Genomic DNA, 20274 nt, shown 5'->3' with positions numbered 1-20274 from the left:
AAGGGGTGGGGGGAGTAAGGGAGGGCCATGGGATTGCTATAGGACGGTCCCCAAACGGTCCTCGGACGGTCTTTCAACGAAGAGACCAGCTTTTATAGAAGATAGTTTGATTCATTGAAACAATTCTATTGTAACTACGGTGAAATATCCAAAACAATTTAATTATAGAGCTGACTCTAATTGAGGTATCGGCCTGAGGTGATCCACTATCTATGCCAACCTTTTGGGACCGTCTCTTGAAAGAGATCGTCATTGGATGGTCAGCGGACTTTTGAAACGACCCTTTACCTGTCTTTAAGGTAGTTCCTTTAGCATGAGGGCGAGTTATTAAGAACGCATAATGATCGAGAGTAGTAGAGGTGATCGGGGGTGGTGATGGTTGTAACGATTACTCGTACCGCCCGACGCAAATCAATACTACTTACTACTACTACTACAATTACTATTGTGTTCGGCAATATAAGAACTCAAATAGAAGCTTTCTGCTTACAACTCTCAGATAGAAACGTGCAGAATAGCGTTAGGTTTAGATTAATATTAGTTCATGCAGCATCTATATAGCACTTGCCTTTGTACGACCATAGCTAAAAAGCCGGATCTACGGTCAATGGTTATGCAAGATGGGCTTCCAAGGCCGATAACATTGCATAGCATGCTCTATCATTTTTGCATAGCCCTTTTCGTTGCGTTTCATGTTGTTATGCATGCACTGACAACACAACTTGGGATCCTAGATTCGCTAGATAACCAGATGATCACATAGCCCGATAGCCAGATATGCAAGCCATTTTCAAGACGCGGGGGAGGTGGCAAGTGCTTAACGATGCTAATGAATTTCTGCAGGGCACAGGACAGGTATCAGGCCAAAAGTATCGATAACTCGCCGAGTTCTCGACTTCTCGGCTGCAGCCGAAGAAATCATGGACGTGAGGAAGAGGCTCTTCCTTGAGCTCCTTGGCCATTCAATGTTCGGAGAAGGAAGGCTCTGTGGGCATCTTGTTGTTGCTTGATAGTTGACAAAGCATCTGGCGAGCAGGAAAGCAACGATATTTCATACGACTGTTGAATCTAGAAGTACGTCTTTGAGGAGCATCCAGTTACCAGCCAATCCCTCAACTCGCTCGGCTAGGAATTTCATCACGATACGAGGCTGTGAAGCGGCTCGTCGCTGATAGGAGGTATGATCTTCTTCTTCTGCAAGTCTCGTCTCTCGTGACAATCCTGACAACGACATGAGTGCATCGCGAGCACAGTGTGACTTAGATCGTGATCTTGGAGGAGAAGGTGGTGAAGCTGGGCAGCAAGTTGTCCATTGATGCCAGCCAGGTCACCCGCACATTGCCTGACTCGTGTGCTTTTGAAGAGCTGGAGTGGTGGCTATGTAATGCCCTCTGAAAGATGAAAGATTCTTAACTGTAACTTGTACAGTAAAAGAGAGACCTGCTTGTATGGGAACATCTTGAATCATTGCAGCACTATCGACCAGTCTAGTTGCTGTTAGCTGCTCTCTTGAACCTGACATCGGATTGTGCTGGATACCAATAAGCCTGCTAGCAGGTGTTCGCTTCCGATGTCAGCTGCCTCCTCCGTTGTTGATTGATCCGTGGAATGCATACATAACATAGATTACTTGTCGCCAACACAGCTAAGCGACACACCCAAGCATCGATGCCATTATCGATTGATTGCCACGAGTTTCCCGTCTCCGTTTCATCCGTCGATATCCCGTGCAAAAGGGGTTCTGGTTGTAGATCACGTGCCCCATCTGCTGGGCCCATCGTCATGCCCACATCCCCATGCCCAGGCCCAGGGACCCGTCGTCGCCGGTTGTCTCGTGCCAACATCGTCAACTCTGTTTCTCTCCTATTCCACTCCGAGTCCATCAGCCGTCCCTTTCTGATCTCCATCGTCCATTCATCCGTTCCATACGCGCCGTAACTGACCGGACCCATCCTACCCTCATGCATCCGCGGTTCCTCTTTGGCCATTAAGAAGTTTTCCTCCTTTGCGCTATCCGGCCCCCGAGAGGGAGAGACAGACAGACAGTGAGGGAACTAACTAACTAATTCCCCGATCGACACGACTGGACCCTTGACGAGAGCTGCCTGCACCTCACCCCTCCTCCCAATCCCCCTCCAATTCCCCAACGCGGAGGACTGCTGCTAAACAGTCCCACGACCCTCATCATTACTTCTCCACAGGCTTCCCGTCGTCCTGCAAATATACCGTTGCGAACATTACCGACCCAAGCATCCCGATCTGACTCGCACTCAGCTGCTCTGCTGGCCCGACATTCTGACGAAAATCAAGGCCGCCGGTCTTCTCTCTCGAGGTCGTCGTCGCCCAGCTCAGAGTTCTCGTGGAGTGATACTGGTGATCTTGGAGAGCAATTGGCAGACGCTGAAGATCCATTGCGGATCAAGCTACGTGAACCTCTCGACGGGAAGGTATCCGGTGGTGGTTCTTCGAAGAGGGCTTCTCGGCATCAGAAAGTCCGATATCAAGACGAGCCCGACGACGTCGAATCCAAACCATACCATCCTGGACTCGTTAAGGAGGATATTGAGATACCCAGACCGGGTCCGCGCTACATCACTAGAGCAGAACACATACTCGCTGCCATCATGTCGGGAGGAGAGAGGCAGATGCATGGCCTGACGGGCAAGCCATTAGTGTAGGCGTAGGAAGTCCAGTCGCTACTTTCAGTGACTGACAATCGCGTAGATACTTCACTAGTATCTTTGTTTCATTAGGAGTATTTCTTTTTGGCTATGATCAGGGTGTCATGTCGGGCATTATCACGTAAGTAAACACAGATGGCCGGCTCCCCAAGGATCTCTACTAAGCTATCCCCAGCGGCCCATTCTTCAAAGATTACTTCAACCAACCCACGAAAGCCGAGGTAGGTACTATGGTGGCTATTCTTGAAGTTGGTGCATTCTTCTCGTCCCTCGTTGTTGGAAGAGTAGGAGATATCATTGGTCGGAGAAAGACGATCTTATATGGCTCCATGATATTCTTCGTTGGAGGCGCCTTGCAGACCTTTGCAACTGGAATGCCGATGATGCTCTTGGGACGTATCATTGCTGGTGTTGGTGTGGGCATGCTGTCCACCATCGTTCCCGTCTACCAATCCGAAATCTCGCCTCCTCACAATCGCGGGAAGCTCGCGTGTATCGAATTTTCTGGGAACATCACTGGATACGCGACATCGGTCTGGGTGGACTACTTTTGCAGCTTTATCAACAACAACTACTCTTGGAGAATCCCGTTGTTGATGCAATGTGTGATGGGTGCGCTGCTTGGGCTTGGTAGTCTCATCATTGTCGAGTCGCCAAGGTAGGACAACATAGCCCGTGTTACTCTGCTTGTACTAATTTGTCATAGATGGCTTTTGGATAACGACCATGACGAAGAGGGCATTGTTGTCATTGCCAACCTTTATGGGGGTGGAGATATACACAATGCAAAAGCAAGAGATGAGTTCAGAGAAATCAAGATGGATGTCTTACTTCAAAGACAGGAAGGAGAAAAGTCCTACTCTGACATGTTCCGCCGATACAAGACTCGCGTATTCATTGCCTGCTCTGCCCAAGCCCTTGCGCAACTCAATGGCATCAATGTCATATCCTACTACGCCCCATTGGTATTTGAATCGGCCGGATGGATCGGTCGCCAGGCCATTCTGATGACTGGAATCAACGCCATCACTTACCTCATGTCTACCGTACCAACGTGGTATCTTGTGGATCGCTGGGGCCGTCGCCTTATCCTTCTCAGCGGAGCACTAGCCATGGCAGTATCGCTATCACTGATCTCGTATTTCTTGTTCCTGGATATTCTTATGACCCCGACGCTTGTCGTTATTTTCGTCATGATATATAATGCTGCATTTGGATTTAGTTGGGGGCCAATTCCCTGGTTATACCCTCCCGAGATTCTACCCCTCAGTATTCGTTCTAAAGGCACAAGTTTGTCCACCGCAACCAATTGGGCGTTCAACTGGCTGGTGGGTGAAATGACTCCTGTGCTACAGGAATGGATTAAATGGCGCCTCTACCTCGTGCACGCATTCTTCTGTGTCACTAGTTTCGTTGTTGGTGAGTGCTCCTACCCATATCGCAGTCCTCTCTAACACGATACCAGTATATTTTATCTACCCAGAGACGGCAGGTGTCAGACTAGAAGACATGGACGTTCTCTTCGGCGACGCAACAACTGCAATGCCCACCCCGCAAACCCGAGCTGAAGCCGGGTCCCTGTTGGGTGTCAGCTCGCCCGTTCCATCGATGGATCTCAGAAGGGGTATCCAAGGAGCTTCTAACGCTATCCCAGGTCTCGATATTGATCCCCCACACGTCAACATCAAGGATGGGAAGCCGCAGTACGCCGATGACGAGTCCAACAACGAAGGCGTCGGAGGCTGGATCTCGCGTATGGTAAGCAGGAACGGCGAGAGCTCAAGCCTCTCGAGTAACAAGAGCGGGAGGTACAAGCCAGTGAACGACGAGGAGGAGGACAGAGATTGAAGGCGCGGCGAGAGGTAGATGCAGAGAGAGCAAAACATTGGACAATTCGCGTATGAGTAGAGAGGGGCGGCTTGGCCTGTACAGTTAGAGGCTCAGAAGGGGCTCGCTTATGGGACTAGGCTATGCGTGTAGCTGGATCGCCTAGGAGCAAAGTCACGCTGGTATAGAGCTAGCTAGCTAGCTAGTGTTGTAGCTGCAATTGCAACGAATATAGACCTTGCGATAGACAGGTATTGAATGCACACTTTCGCGGACCACCTGTCTTTCCTTCCTTCTCCTTCGCCTCAAAGTGAAAGCGAAAAGCAAAAAGATAAGGGACAATCGAAAGCCAGTTAGTGACAGACAGTCTTTGCTAATATATATTTCATTCTGATCTTGATATACACGCAGGTGCAGTGCAGTGCACTGCATTTAGTAAGTGTGCTGACGGTGCTGACGACAGGCTGGCGAGAGAGAGAGAGAGATAGATAGAGAGATAGATAGGGTTGTGTACCCATGTGTGTATATATGTATGTATGTGCAAGCAAGCAAGGCAGGAACTTTTACCTTTGTCTTTTACCTTTGCCCTTGTCTTTACTATATTATATTGATTATCTATATATTGCTGTATATATGTATGTGTGTATATGTGCTTGCTTGCTTGCTTTGCCCGCTGTTACTTTGCTTCGTGTTAAGGGGTGGTGAACAAGACAAGTGACAGACAACATAAGACAGGCAGGGGGGGGGGGGGGGGGGGTTGGGTTTCAGCGGAATTTTACAAGTTAGAGATCTTTTCACTTTGCGATGGATCGTTGCTCCTGCTCCTGATCGATTGGAAGGGAAACTTGAAGTGGAATCTCATCTGGTCACCACATATGCACATAAGTGCTTGATAGAAATTTTTTTTTTGGAAAAGCCGACGCGGCATTAACTTGCTAAAGATCACCAACTCTAAGACTCGTAAAAGCTTTCTCCTCCGCGAAAAGCTGGGTATAACATCGTCATTCTAGGCCGTAGCCGTAGCGGTCTCCTGAGAAGGAGCTGCAGGTGTGCTCTTTACTACGCTATACGGCTTCAGAAAATCGGGATCATTGCCCATCTCCTCCTTGACCTAGACCACAATTAGCACACAGTTATTTGTAGCAGATCTAGTAACCACTCACTATGTCCAGACCACCGACCAATTCACCGTCAACCCACAGCTGAGGGAAAGTTGGCCAATCGGCAAACTCTTTCAGTCCCTGCCGGACCTCATCGTCCGCTAGAATATTGAAGAACCCATACTTGACAGAATTCTCTCTCAACAGAGCTACCAACTGTCTCGAGAAACCACACTGCGGAGCGCTTGGCGTGCCCTTCATAAACAGCATTACCGGAGCAGCCTTGACCAGCGATGACAGCCTGTTGTGTAACGCCTCCTTGTCCTCCTTAATCTCAGCAGAAGGAATTTCAGGGGCGGTAGCGGAGTCCTGCGTGGTTGGCGCAGAGCTGCTGACGTTCTTTGCACTTGTGCCGTTGTTTGAGGGCGTATGTGCTGCACCATTGGCAGTTGTGGGGACAGTCGTGGAATTGGAGTGTTTCTCAATCGCAGCTCGCACCTTCATGGCGTCGCTTCCACTGACCGTCTCAAGGACCTGGCCGTTTCTTTGGAGCACGAGGAAGGGAACTGCTGTAACGTCGAAGGAGTCGCTAACGTCCGGAACATCCTCCGCATCCAGTGAGACCCATGATGTAGAAAGCGGTTCGGTGACGGGATAGGAAGAGGCGAGGGTTTGGAGGACGGTGGTCATTTGCTTGCACTGGGTCATCGTTAGCACTGCTCACTGGGTTCAAGTAGCAGCAAGCAGAGACGAAGGGCATGTGCTACGGGCTGTGAATAGTTCAACGCATATAGCATAAAAGAAGATTACTTACTGGCGCAGCCCATTCAGCTTTGAAGTAGAGGACCTGAAGTGTGTTAGATGGCACGGAAGCCGCATACTGGTTCCATTCCTCCTCGGTTTTCAATTCCAGAAGCGTAGACATCTCGGGCAGTTGGTAGAGCGCAGAGCTTTTGACGGCTTGTTCACAGGCTTTTGGTATTCGAAGGAAAGAAGATGGGCGTTGACGACAAGGTCTTGCTCTTGTATGTGGTGATTTTTTATGGGAGATGGGCGGGGAGGGGTTGTTGACCGCGTGGCGGGGTACTGATTTTGAGGGATGGTGTCGAAGAGAGGGTACAGCCTCAAAGGCTGGCTTGTAGATTGAATGTGAAGAAGAAGATGGAGATGAAGATAAGGAAGAACCGATGGGCGATAGTTCAACTTTGTCGAAAATCTGGGCAATCGCGCGTACGGTTGTCGGGTTGTGTGTTTGCTGGTGATGGGGGATTTTAAACTTTCGTATTCTCTTCCCATCGCAGAGCACTGCTTACAATGCGCCCGCACTAGCGAGTTCGCGTCATGGGATGGCACGTGATAGCAACTGCACCTGGCGATTGGATTCGGAGACGAGTCGAGCTGATCTGAGCCGGGCGGTCTTTAGGTTATAGAGCAACGAGATAGCGGGCCAACTTGTATGTAGTAAATCTGCATGAGGTTGATATCCGAACTTGCCTAAGGCTGATGATCTGGTACCTGTAACCTGTACCGACCTAATAAGCTTCCCTTGGCCAAGGCTTTTGACGAGTAGACAAGCTTTCCACCTCAATCGCCTCGCCTGAAGGTCTCATCACAACAACTCACCTGAAAAGCGTTGCGAATCGATCGTGGCTCAAGAGCATACTGTCCTGGTCTGTAGCGGCCTATGTATGAGCTCGAGGCCCACGATGGGAGTTGGAGCTGCCTCTTTGCGACTGTGCTAGAGGATAGCAGACATGCCCAGCTTGTCCTGCTGTAGATGACTTTGACATGATATAGTAGTATCGGTAGTGGGCGGAAGAATTGAACGTTGTTTGAGGAAGTGCCCCCTACAGGTCCTTACAGGTCCAGACAAGCGAGAGGTTGTTGATGTTGTTGATCCTACACCCGTTAACCCGGTCAGCCCGGGCATTCATGACTATTGATTGACGAGCCCCTCCTCCCAGCTTATAGGTATAGCTTGGCGCGCCCCCTCCATCGGAAACTCAAATCAACCCAGCTCTTCTCTGTTCACCTCGGCCTCACCAAAACCACTCACCCTCCACGACCTTTAAACAAACAAACCACCAACGATCACCATCACCCGAGCATAAGCACTAAACCAACTATTATTTCCTAAATTCCAATCAAACCAAAGTGCGCCTCCCAATCGAATTCTTCTAATACTTCGTGTGGACCGACGCTGACCTTTTCTTTGATCATCTAGAAGCGTCAGTCACCATGTCGAATCAAGGATACTATCAACAAGGACCTCCGCCGCAACAACAACAATACGGCCAGCAGCCTCAATACGGCGGAGGACCTCAACAAGGATACGCCGCTCCGCAATACCCCCAACAATCGGTGCGTCGTTCGTTTCGTCGCAGAGCAAATCCTTCTTCCAAATCCTCTCCCAAGCGATAAAAAATGATACGCGACGAAGCGAACTTGGCCAAGGACTGACTGATTTGATAACTTTCGCATCTAGTACGGCGGACCCCCCCAAGGTCAATACCAAGGCGGTTACCAACAAGGCCCTCCAATGCAACAAGTAAGTAGAATACCGTCCTTCCTCTCCTCTCCCACTATCACCCCCCAGTCTTCGTATATATATATACACTCCGCAGTATCAGAAAGCTAACACATCTCTCCTCTCTCCGCCTCGCCAGCAACCAATGCAGTTCCAGCAACAAGCACCCAAGCAGAAAGGTGGTGCGTGCGGAGGAGGCTGTCTCGGCGTCTGTCTCGCCACCTTGTGCTGTTGCTGCGTTGCCGAAGAAGGGTGCGAGATGTGCGCCGAGTGCGCTGGTACGTTCTCCTGCCAACTCCCCCAAAGAAAGAGTCAATTCGCTAATGTCTATCATAACAGAGTGCTGCTGCTAGAGAGCAAAACTACCAGACCAGACCAGACCAGACCGGACCGGACCAGACCAGGCCAACCGAATGGATGGAAAGCGGCGCGAAATAAGACTATAGCTTCCCCCCCCCTCCAACACAGACAGACAGACAGACCTGCAATAACAACAAGTAATAGCGGATACTATCTCAAGACTCGGGGCATTGAACCGCGAACCGCGAATCTTTTCGATTTGAACCAGGGAGGGTTTTGGAGGGGGGGACATAGTGCATGCATGCAGCGTGATAACGACGGCTAATTCCTGCCTGGTGCTTTCTTTTCAACGACTCCTTCTCTCCCACACACTTGGCAAAGCAAAGCATAGCGGTCGTAATGTTCACTCTTGGTTTCTTTCCACAACTGTCAAGTAAAAAAAAAAAAAAAAAAAAAAAAGGATAATCCTAATTCCCTTTCACAGAACTTGTCCCTATGATAGCGAAAATCGTGATGGAAGAGCTGAAAGCACTTGCTGAGGAGTGTAAAGATTTTTTCAACAGACTTTCATGCGCTTCATGCTTGCGAAAGCTTAAGTTACGGTAATGTCTGGAGGAGGTGCCAAGACACCTACCTACGTACCTCGGCAAATTGGCATTGGCGTTGGCAGCCACCTCAACATATCAATCAAGGACTTCTAGGTTTTTATATATGGTTCTTTCATGTCAGACAAAATGTTCGCTTTGATTGCTCAGTCAACCCCCATTAGCCCGCCGTCAGTCGCACACACCAAGCGTGCTTCGACGAGCTCCGTACTTTCAAATTCTACATGTCCCCAGAAAGTCCGCCACAGATACCTCGCTAAAGCGGGCTCGCGTATTCTACAATTAATTTCTTGCTTAGTCGTCGAGCTCTACATAGTTGGCGGGAAAGAGGCCGCATTTGCCTTGGTGGTGACCAAACCACCAGTCCTCGTCGGGGAATTCCTGGTGTTCCTGTTAGTGTCTGTACAGTCTAGCGAGAAGGGGGGGAAAGGGGGCCGTACGAGACCGGTGACAATGGCTCCCTCCCCAAAGCTCAGCTCGTTATCTTCGGCAGCCTCGTAGTCGTAGATAGCCGTGGCTGTAGGGGCTGAAGCCGTGGCTGTGGGGGCTGAAGCCGTGGCTGTAGGGGCTGAAGCCGTGGCTGTGGGGGCTGAAGCCGTGGCTGTGGGGCCTGAAGCCGTGGCTGTAGGGCCTGAAGCCGTGGCTGTAGGGCCTGAAGCCGTGGCTGTAGGGCCTGAACCTGTCGCGGGCGCAGGTGGTGCGAGAGGAGCTTGCGCTTCTTCCTCTCCTTCGTCCTCTACAAGCTCCACGTAATTGCTAGGGAATAAACCACTCTCGCCCTTGCAATTCGTGCCCATCCACCAGTCATCGTCCACCATCTCAATATTAGTAACATATTCGCCTTCGACTAGCTCCAGCTCGTTGTCTTCGGCCTTCTCGTAGTCGTATGCGATCAAAGCTCGCTTACAACTGGCTTTCGAGTCTTGGTTCACGCCTGCGACGGCCACGGCTCCAAAGGTAGCTGCTGCTACTGCTACGCCTGCAGTTCGGGCAGCATCGTGACCTTCCGGTTCGCGGCTGTCTTGAGCGTCGGTTTTAACGTTGCGCTCTAAGCTTGCGGGGAGAGTGCGAGGTGGACTTAGTTCAGCAGGCGCGTGCATCTCGGATTCTTTGGAGCGGGCGACGGGCATAGCAATGCGGACCGGAGAGCTTTCGCGCTCAGGGGTAGGTGGTGTGGGGCTGCGTTGGACGCGGGGAGGAGGTGGGATATTACGACCACCGTGCTCCTCTTCCTCGTCTGGACGTGACCGAGAGGGGAGGCCTGGCATAGCCACACCACCGGGTCTCGTAGAGTTGTTGATGGGAGGCGGTGGTGATAATTGATCTCCGGTGGTCGATCTTGGGATGACGGGTGCGCCCATCGGTGCTCCTCCACCTTGGAATCGATCACGAATAGCACTGATGCCCCCGGCTGGCGAAGATGGAGCTTCTTGCTCGTGCTCTTGCTCGCCTGTTCTTTGCTGGCCAATGCTGCCAGTCCCAGATCTACCAGTTGGGTTGGTGGCCACTGGAGCCCAACTCTTCCCCGCATATCCACTCTTCCATTCTCCGCCACCACTCATTTGGCTCGCAATGGGCGAGTTCATGCTTGTGGGGGGGGCGTCACCCGCACCACTCAAACCTCTCTGTCTTGCCTTCTTCTCGGCCCAGATCTGGGCCGGGGTCTTTCCGCCCTCGTCGGCGAAAGTTCTACTCGCCGCGCCAACCGGAGGTGGGGTAGCGTTCACTGGAGCTGACTGGAGACCAAACACACCAGGAGTCGGTGCTTTAGTGCCAGTGAAGTTGGACGAATTCGATCCAAATCTGTTGGCGACCTTGGGCTTGGGCATGGATGTCAACCTCTCGGATTGTGAAAAGGCGGCGGACCTGTCCGCGAGAGATTTAGGCTCGTCACTAGCATTGCTGGCAGATGATGCATTGTCTGAAGGCTTCTGGGCTCTGGCTTTTATAGCCGCAATATCCACCTTTCCAACCGGTTCATATGCACCTTTCACGATCGTTGGGCGGTCGTCGTCCTTTTTCTGCGCCTGGGCGCGAATTGCAGCAATGTCGACCTTTCCAACTGGTTGGTAGGCTCCTTTGACGACGTCTCCACTGTCATTGGCCCGGCCGTTACTGGAACGAGTAGCATCCGGATTTTGCTTAGTTAACTCCGCCATACTGACCTTGGTTGGCTTGTAAGCAGATTCCACCTTCTCAAGTTGCGATCTTGTAACGGGGGGGGCATCTGCACCCCATCCATCACTGTCTACGTTTGTGTCATTGTGACCAGGTCTTACCCGAGAGCCAAGAGGGTTGAAGCCCGAGTTTCCGCTGGATCGTGTAGGATTGAAGACTGGCTTATTTGCAGGCGGTGGTGGGCCAGCGGAGGATGGGGGAGGAGCAGCGCTGCTATGTGAGTACTTTGCGCCAGACGCGTCGGATACTTTTTGGACTATGCTTTCAGGGGTGAGGTCGCGATCGGATCTGGCGGTAATTTGTACATGGTAACCCTACACCTTCGATTAGTGTGACTTCCCCAGCAGGACCTCGTAGCCACGAACATGGAGAATCTTCGAGACTGCTGCAAGATGGCTCGTAAAGTAGCCCTTGGTTCTCTCCGGCACGCCCTCTCCGCACTGTAACCCGTCAGCCCCGAATGAGATAACCAGCCGTACAATCAGCAGCAGCACTGACCCATGCGATCAAGACGAATTTCGGGAGGGTTGTATTCGGGTCCTTGACTTTGACAAATGCGAACTGGACTCGTCCTTCAGAGAGGTCTTCGATCAAGTCAATAAGCTCCCCCTCTACGCCACCAGTCAGCATGAACGGAAGCACAGGGTCCGGGGAAGGATAGAGGTATGTAAACATGCCTCCGGTACTTTGCACCTTCAAGATGCTCTCCTTTCCTCCACTGTCTGGCTGAAAGGCGTTGACTAGAGGGGCAGAGACGGAGAAAATGGCCCACTGGCCGTAGGTGGGTGAGTTGGCCTGGGGTCCTGACGGCGCTGAGGAATTGACAACGCCCTGATAGGAGGATTTGATGGAAGGGCCGTTGGTAGAGGTATTGAGGGAGGCCATGATGGGGTAGGACAGGGCGGAGGAGGGCCGATGTCTGTATTGGAATGGGAGAGAAGTTAGGAGGAAGACAGTGTGCTGTGCTGGGGGAATACTTCGTAATGTTGTTGCAGAAGACTGGGCCCCAGAATGACGAAGCATAGCACCAAAAGCGGTCTAGAGTGCCAAGAATCAATGCTAGACAATCAAATCCTAGGGCGGGCCAACCACTGTACCTCAAGATTCGAATGGCCTCTCTTCATCCCCTTTTCTATTCCCATGCCTTCTTCCACCGCATGCGCCCACTCGCCCGCCCTGCGTCTATCTTCCCTACATAAGACCGTCGGTACGCTGCTGTCTCCCTTTAATAGCTTTCTCTTTTTCTGTTCCTTGTTATTATTTTATTTTGGCATTTCTCCGTCACCGTCACCGTCATCGTCATCGTCATCGTCAAGATCACTTTCTCCTTTCTGCTTCTCCTCTCTCCCATTTCATCTCCCTTCGCATAGCAACAGCTCCAGTCTATGCTTGGAACTCATTACCCAAATCATTTAACATCTCTCCCTTGCCACTCTGCCTGCGCAGTTCGGTGTCGCTCGCAGCACTACACTGCATTGCGTTGTGCAGAGCTGGTTTGAGCAAGGTCATGATATGACATGATCCAGTGTCCTTTCTTTCTGCAGACTCAACAGCCTCCGTTACCTGCCGGCCTGGCCCTGACACGTTGTCTTATTTGGTCCGTTGTATCCTGGTCCTTGATCTCCATACAACTGTCAGGTTCGCTAGTTCTTTTGCTCTACACTATCGGCACTGCTCAAGAGTTTGTTTCTCCGTGACACTCTAACTGCTTCCATCGCCCTTAGTTTGGACCCCTCCCCTCACCTCGCCATGGATTCCTCAGAAAGCGACATCTCTACCGACACTTCAGATTCATCCTCATCGGCAGACTCAATATCTGCGGATTCCAGTGCGCAGAACCTTTGGAAGATGAGTGAGACAGAAGGCATGACTACCGCTCTTGGCACGGACGATTCCGACTCAGATATTTCCATGTCTGCTGAGACCGACGACGAGCAAGAGGCCGACCCCACTCCATCCTCTCTACCTACGAACCCGACTCCACAGACCACGGAACAAGCAACAGAATGGGAGATATCCAAGCAGAATTCGGAAGCATCCAGGAAGAGGAAGTTTTCCGACTCTTGCAAGCCCCCAGACGGACAATCTAGGAATGGGATGGCCAACGATGTCCGGAAGCGCTACAGAGTTGACAATGAGCCCCAATGCTACCGGACTCCTGATGGCCGTCTGCTGGGTAACAAGTCACTTCTGCCTGCGGAAATATGGCACCATATATTTTCTTTTTGCCCTCCAAGAGGTCTAGGTCGGTTGTTGCAAGTCAACAAATCCTTCAATACCTACCTTGATCCATCTGCGACAGGTTTATCTATCAAGCCACTTTCGACATCCGCGCTTCATTTGTTGGCCCCTGACAGTATATGGCGTGCATCCAGGCAAGCTTTCGTACAACGTGGTTTACCTGCACCTCTCGCTGGAAAATCTGAACTGGCCATGTGGAAACTTTTATGTGGTTCTGCATGCCAATTCTGTAACAAGATTGGAGAAGGCCCCCCATCTCCTATGGATCAATGGCATCCTGGCCCAGGTGAGAGTGGGGTCGCTCCCGTCTGGTTATTTGGTATTCGTGCCTGTGGCTCGTGCCTCCAAGAACACTCTACAAAGGTTTGTATTTTTCTTCTCAGAGTCTTTTTAGCACAACTAATTTTTCTAGGAAATCGACTTGCTGCTCTCCTCCACCATACCATCGCCACTGATGGCTGCACTACCGTTTGTTTTTCTCACAAATGAACTTCATCTCCTGTCGGCAGCGACTCTCCAAAGTGGACAGCACCCTCCTTCTATTCAGATCACGAAATTCTTCTTCAAAGTCCACGTCGATGAAATCAAAAGGGAATTCGAAGATGTAAAAGCCATGGGATCTGCCACTGCTGAGGAATGGTTGAAGGGTTTAGATGGTCGTGGCAAGGAACGAAGAAACGATGCAGCTCGCTGGGAAAGATGGGAGCTGGGAGGGGGGATGGAACGACTTCGTGATATACACCCACAGCAGCCGACAAATCCTTGCCCTCCTCCGATCACACAGCCGAAAAACGTCAGCAATTTTCCAGCACACCCTGGTCCAATTCCGAGCTTCGCGACACGACATCCATCTCATTTACCGCACCCTGTGCAGAATGGCTTTGGTAAGTCCTACTGTTGCTTGCTGGATGTCCCGCTCGTTCGGTAGGTTGCTTTTGGTTGTTAATCATCGAATGATTGTGTGTAGTGAAAAAACCCCCTGCTCGATTCGATTCGCCCGCACAAAATGGATTTGCACATTTCACTCCACGTCCTCAGTCTCAAGCTAAACACGAGAGAACCAAAGAGGAGGTTGCTGAACTGAAAGCAGCGCGCAGAGCTGAAATCGAAAGACGTTGCTTACTTCTTGAGCCCCCTATAACACCTGCAGTCCTAGCTCACATGCCATCATTTCAGGCTGCCATTCAGATTATCCAACCCTTGGTGGATAGCTCCTGGGAAGTATTGAAGCCGAGACTCCTTTTCCAGCGTGAGGATGCCGAACAGCGAGAAAATGAGCGACTTGCTCAGACCCGAGTGGCTCAAAAGCGTTCCGACGAACGTCGCTTTCAAGACTTGCAATCCAGGTCGGGCTCCAAGGATTTGGCCGAAACGGAGTGGGATAACGTTCAAGCCCCTTTGCGAGCCCGCATAGCTGCTTATGCTGATGAGATGATTCGTGACGGCTGGAATGGAGGTGAAAAGGTAACCTACGAAACAAGTCCCTTGTTTGCCGCAGAAGTTTTGATCTATGTTCGCAAGAGATTCTTTGACGAAGTTTCCAAGGAAGAAGCAGATGTTCGAGCCACTGGAAGAGAGCCTGAAACGGAGCCACTCAACGGACCTTTCACTCGCAAGCTCATCTTGGAGAACATGAAGTGGGTTTTCGACACCAAGATCAAGCCACGCACCGAGCAATACCGTAAGGAGCTTTTTCTTTGCAACGCATGCGAGTATGCCAATAAGTATTACGGCTTTGAAGGTGTTATTCAACATTATGCAGCCAAGCACACCAGCGCACTAAGTGTTGGAAGTGTCGTTGTCCATTGGAAATCTGAATGGCCGGAGATACCTCCATTCAGTCCGAATCCAAACAGCGCTGCTGCGAAATACTATCCAGCTGCACCAAGTGCCAGCATTCCATACACAAGCACCGGCTCTTCTATGCCACAAAATTATGGATATGGTGGGTATCCTCCTCCAGTCTCTACTCCGATGCCGGGTGCCAATCCGCATGTCTATCAGGAGAGTCCGGGTCCTTACTACGGTCATCCGAATTTCGGCGACCAGTACTCTGGACAACAGAATGGACCTTATGCCCCGCCTCCTCAGCCATACCAAGACCCTCCTCAAGTGTATCAACCCCCACAGTATTCAGTTGCGCCTCAGCCGTCTGGTGTCCCGGGGTACAACGATGCTCCCCAAGACTATTCACAAAATGGGTATGGAACACAGTATCAACCACCTCAGCAGGATATTTACGCATCTTCCAATCCTGGAATAATGTACCCATCTGCAGCCCTTGAAGTTCCAGGACAGCAAGCGTCTTATGACTCCGCGTCCAGCCAATATAGATCATACAATCAGCAGCCGACATATCCCACGAATGAGTTTGCTCAACCACCCCAGAAGACCGAACAGTATATGGCCCAGCTTCAAGATCTGGCACGGAACGCTCGCGAGATTTGGAACTCCATTGGAAGCATCAAAGAAATCCCAGGAAATCTCAAAGTTTACACCATCATCTATCATGTGCTAAAGCGCTTCCGCGAGTCTTACCAGGAGGAGCCGCCACTCTCGATGATGGTTGATGGATTGACCAGCAACAAGGATATGCGCCCAGTCCGCAACATAAATGGATTGCTTTGTAAAGCATGCACTCTGGCTATGGCGGGATCCACGTCCGCTCCACAGAAGAAGCATTTCTCTTTCCCCCAGCTTGTCAATCATTTTCATTCCGTCCATGAATTAGGAGCTGCTAGGAGCAACTACGGGCAGGTTCCTGACTGGACCAAGGATATGGTTGTTCTTCCTGATCTTGCTAAGTTAAGAGCGGTGGTCAATGCTCCCGGGATGAATGACAAAAGACTCGCACTTTTTACGGAAGCGGTGCCAACGATCATTCGAGTTCCTGACTCCCCGGCAACCGATTTGCACCGAAAAAACGACCCTCCAAGCGAATATCCTTTAAAGGCTTCTTCCCAAGACAACCACGACAATTATTACACTGCCGCCAAAAATATCTCTTTGAGAAAGGCAAACGTCTTTGACAATGGCGAGTATGATCCCAGAAACCCAGGTGAGCTTCTGGTGGAGCCAAGACCACAGTACGCGCCCCCGAAGCAAAGCCGACAACCTCTAGGGCAGGAGCTGCCAAGAGCTGAGCGGCCTGTCTCTAGCTACCAGCTTTATGACAACGAATTACCCGGGGAGCCTTACGGAAATCAGCCTGATCGATCGATCAATGAGCCAAGACCCTCTTCGGCTTCTCAACCGATTCCAGCGCCAGGCTATGCTCGTGTCATTTCGCGTGATGATTCACCGGTACTAGTGGAGAGACGCGTTCGATATCACGATGCACCGGATCTTGAATATCATGCTCGACGAGAACCTCACGTTTCAACTTACGAAGAGCCAAGAATGGTTCATCCAGAGAGAGACTACCGATCTTTGAATACAAGATCTTTCTATTCCAATGGACGTGAGCAACCGCCACCCGCTATTCATGCACCCGAAGCAACCCAATCAAGGCCAAATAATGCTGCCACTCCCCAACAGAGCAGGATTCATGATGTCGTTGCACAAATTTCTCAACAAGCGCAGCGGGTTCGAGAGCAGCAACCTACCAAAGAGGAGGCCGATGGCGGATCCGAAGATGGTGAGTTGCGCGCCGATGATGATCCAAAGGCCGCGAGAGCTCCAAATCTGCAGTCCGAAGAGGCTAGCAACGCAGCCGATCGATTTTTGGAGCAACTTCGATCGGGCGAGTTCTCAGCTGAAACTATGAAACACGTCGATCCAGCTTGGCGTAAGGACGAACGACGGCCAGAGTGGGATGATGGACGAGGTGAGGGCGCAAGAGTGTATCGGGCACCTGCTGGGCCGCCAAGGCAATTACGTGAAGGTTTTGAGGAAGATTATCGTGGCCACTCGGATAGGAGGCGCTTCGTAAATCCTGATGAGAACTTTGGGGGGTACATCGTTCATGAGCGTGCTCCAGCTCCGAGAACCTTGCGGACACAGACTTTCGAAGAGCGTCACGTCAGCACAGCTCCTGAGCCTGAAGGAAGCCGAGGCCGATCTCCTGAGCTGGTTGATCGACGTTACAAACTGAACAACGTCATCTATCGTGACGAGAAACAAAACGGTCAAGGCACTCATCGAACACCAAGCAGGTATGCCCGGTACGCGAGTGTCCGGCTAGAGAACGATCGCGCCCGATCGAGGTCGCCAGTATACTATAAGGTCGGCACACATCCTGGACAGTACAGAGAGATGAGTCCGGGACCACACCCTGCTCATGCCCTGCGCCCGGAGCCAGTCTACCGCTCACGAACACCTCATCAAGGTACCGAAGATGCCGTGTTCGAGAGGCCACCTCGCCAGGAATACTATCGTGTTTACGCCGATGAACCTCGACCACGCGAACCTCAATATACAGAGGCCTTTGAATATGTCAGGGTCTCGGATCCACAAGGAGATTACATGATTCGCAGACCAGTTCGCCGCGAGCCCGAACCCGTCTACGCTGCTTTCCAAGACGACGTTTATGGTCGACCGCCGGTATACGAGAGTCGTGCTCACCCACCTGCTGCTTCGCGTGCAGAACCTCCGTTCTACGAGGAAGAATACGATCCCCGTCATCCAGCACCTCCGCCGCAGCATATTAGGTATTAGTAGGTGGAGGCCACATTGAGGGGTTCCGTTTGAAAAAACATTTTTTCCGTTCTTTCTATCTGTACAATACGTGACACTTGGGGTGGGGCGCTATTTTACATTTCACTATCTCTTTCTCTTGAGTCTTGGCATCGGCACGTGGGTATGCAGTCTCTTCTTGGATGGGATAAAAGCTTGGCTTCGCTTGTACAATGGTCTTGTACAATACTTCTTGGTGGCGTCTTGTTTGGGCGTCTTCCCTCAAAAACCTTGTACAGATACAACTCCCTTGTTTGTCTCATCATGCCTCTTTTCCATTTCTTCTGAGGTCTTTTCCACCTGCGATGGCTTGCTTGCGTGATGAGTCAGCCAGCTGCGTCAGGCAGGGCTTACGGACCGATGTTTCCCGTATTAAGGCCTATCTGCTATACTGTACTTTACCATGAAATAAAAAAGCAAGATTCTGTCCCTTTTTTATCACCTTCGATCGAAAAGGTAGACTGAACAGCTAACTAATACGGTGATTTTCAGGGGCATACATGATTAATATCGTTATGGCTGTTACATGTGTCTTCTTTTTACGTATGCTGCGCCATGGCTTCCTGCCTAGAGCCCGGGTAGAGCCTAATAAAGGATAGGGGTGGGGATGGGAGAAGGTAGGAAGGTAAGAAGGTAGGAAGGTGAGTAGATTGAATGAAGCGGCAGTACATAGCGAATGGGGAAGGGGGAAAAAAGAAGTGCGTTGGCGGTCTTTAGGATATCCAACGTCAAACCTCGGGAAAAGATGATTGTTATAAAGAACTTTTCACCTAGGTTGGGGAATAAATACAGTACCGGAAAGAGATGGTCCGGATTTGTAAGTGGGTGAGTGAGGGGCCTTTTGCAGTGATTGGTAGCAAAAGGCTTATGAGAGAAAAAAAAAAAGAAAAAAAAGGAAAAGAAGAAAGGAAAAGAGAAGCATGGTGCTATTTTAATGCGTTCTATTATCCGAAGCTGTGCTATTGATTGTAGAGGTAGAGGCCACCCTTTGAAAATAGGGGATTGGGGGGGGGTGTCTAGGGGAGTGGGAGTGGGAGGGTGAACAGGAGGAGAGTGAGCGCCGCCGTAGTCGCTTAGGCACCGTTCGCAGAAACACCGGCCTGGCGGCGTCGTTGGCAGCAAGACTTACCCTCCCGCAGCTGTCATATAGCTGGGCTCGGAAGGGTGGGTGACGGCGTACTTTTGGCTCAACGTGATCCCCTCTTTTGCGAAAAGTTGAAAGTTGGCTGCCACTTTATTATTTGGTGGTGGCATATACTTCCATATTGACGTGGTTTGATAATGTGACTTGCAATCTTCGGCAGGTATATCATGGCCGGTATTTTCGATCCAGATCGAGACACGGCGATCGAATGGCGTTCCCTTGATCTTGCTGGTTGGGATCGAGGCGAGAGCTGTGGCCTGGGCAGCTTTGACATTGGCGTCGTCCGTAGCTGTTGGGCTGGTCGGCGCTGGCACGGCCGAGGCTACGAAAGCCCAAGAGGCGGAGGCGGTAATGAAGGTGGAATAAAAGGCATTTTGGGTCACATGAATTCTTGAGAAAGCCTGATCTGACTTGACTTTTGACTTGACTTGACTTGACTTGGTGAGGTCGGGGAGGAGAGAGGAGGAGTCCAGCTGCTCTGCTCCTCTTGAGCTCTGTACCATCCCATCTGACCTGTCTGACCCATCAGCCCCTTCTCTAATATCTACAATGTTTGTAACTTAAACTACGGGGTCTATGCCTGCTGGGATAATGCCTCATGAATGTACTGTAATTCAGTAACTACAGATCGTAGTCCCGTGGGAAGAGGCCTCTTTCCGATTAGTGGCGGCGACAAAAAGTTCAGTCAGCGATGAGATGAAAAGATTCGAATCAGGATCGGGATGACAAGGAAAGCATATAACGAATATAATTGGAGCGACGTATCATCTATCTGTTGATCCAAATGTCCCTGAGTACTTGCTTATGACTACGTCGAAGTAAGCTTTTGGAAGCGATTTCTCGCTTATACAGCCGAAACTCAAATGCAGCATCCGACCTTGAGCTTGGAGTGGTATGTCACCAGCTTGGAGCACTTTGCTCAACTCAATGCCTGTCTATCCTCCCCCAAAAAAGCTATATTTTCAGTGCTCTGCAACTCGGTACTGGGCAGGCAGTC

The 20274-nt window shown here is 50.8% G+C and overlaps 6 protein-coding genes across 6 annotated transcripts; 3 read left to right on the top strand and 3 right to left on the bottom strand.

The window, feature by feature from the left end:
- Positions 1–2624: 2624 nt before the first annotated feature.
- On the top strand, positions 2625–4529 carry L3040_009475 (uncharacterized protein; the record flags this gene model as incomplete). The annotated part of the gene is made up of 5 exons (XM_007293414.2): positions 2625–2674; positions 2725–2802; positions 2857–3339; positions 3388–4100; positions 4147–4529. The coding sequence occupies 5 exons, from the start codon at positions 2625–2627 to the stop codon at positions 4527–4529; spliced, it is 1707 nt and encodes a 568-aa protein (XP_007293476.2).
- Positions 4530–5514: 985 nt separating this feature from the next.
- L3040_009474 (uncharacterized protein) lies at positions 5515–6533 on the bottom strand (the record flags this gene model as incomplete). Its single annotated transcript, XM_007293415.1, has 3 exons — positions 5515–5619; positions 5672–6307; positions 6423–6533. The coding sequence occupies 3 exons, from the start codon at positions 6531–6533 to the stop codon at positions 5515–5517; spliced, it is 852 nt and encodes a 283-aa protein (XP_007293477.1).
- A 759-nt stretch (positions 6534–7292) lies between these two features.
- Positions 7293–8488, top strand: L3040_009473 (uncharacterized protein; the record flags this gene model as incomplete). Its single annotated transcript, XM_066155975.1, has 6 exons — positions 7293–7320; positions 7721–7762; positions 7833–7969; positions 8094–8156; positions 8275–8413; positions 8475–8488. The coding sequence occupies 6 exons, from the start codon at positions 7293–7295 to the stop codon at positions 8486–8488; spliced, it is 423 nt and encodes a 140-aa protein (XP_066010247.1).
- An 846-nt stretch (positions 8489–9334) lies between these two features.
- Positions 9335–12103, bottom strand: L3040_009472 (uncharacterized protein; the record flags this gene model as incomplete). The annotated part of the gene is made up of 6 exons (XM_066155974.1): positions 9335–9421; positions 9481–9557; positions 9720–11532; positions 11584–11658; positions 11717–11829; positions 11896–12103. 6 exons carry the CDS (start codon positions 12101–12103, stop codon positions 9335–9337), a joined length of 2373 nt encoding a protein of 790 aa, XP_066010246.1.
- An 864-nt stretch (positions 12104–12967) lies between these two features.
- Positions 12968–18115, top strand: L3040_009471 (uncharacterized protein; the record flags this gene model as incomplete). The annotated part of the gene is made up of 4 exons (XM_066155973.1): positions 12968–13401; positions 13594–13822; positions 13872–14343; positions 14427–18115. The coding sequence occupies 4 exons, from the start codon at positions 12968–12970 to the stop codon at positions 18113–18115; spliced, it is 4824 nt and encodes a 1607-aa protein (XP_066010245.1).
- A 1143-nt stretch (positions 18116–19258) lies between these two features.
- On the bottom strand, positions 19259–19780 carry L3040_009470 (uncharacterized protein; the record flags this gene model as incomplete). Its single annotated transcript, XM_007293419.1, has 1 exon — positions 19259–19780. The coding sequence occupies one exon, from the start codon at positions 19778–19780 to the stop codon at positions 19259–19261; it is 522 nt and encodes a 173-aa protein (XP_007293481.1).
- Positions 19781–20274: the final 494 nt, after the last annotated feature.

This window comes from Drepanopeziza brunnea, assembly GCF_022702325.1.
Source record: "Drepanopeziza brunnea f. sp. 'multigermtubi' strain 214-2 chromosome Unknown ctg19, whole genome shotgun sequence".
Lineage (NCBI taxonomy): Eukaryota > Fungi > Ascomycota > Leotiomycetes > Helotiales > Drepanopezizaceae > Drepanopeziza > Drepanopeziza brunnea.
Note: the sequence above shows the minus strand (reverse complement) of the source record. Positions and strands in the feature narration are given on the sequence as shown.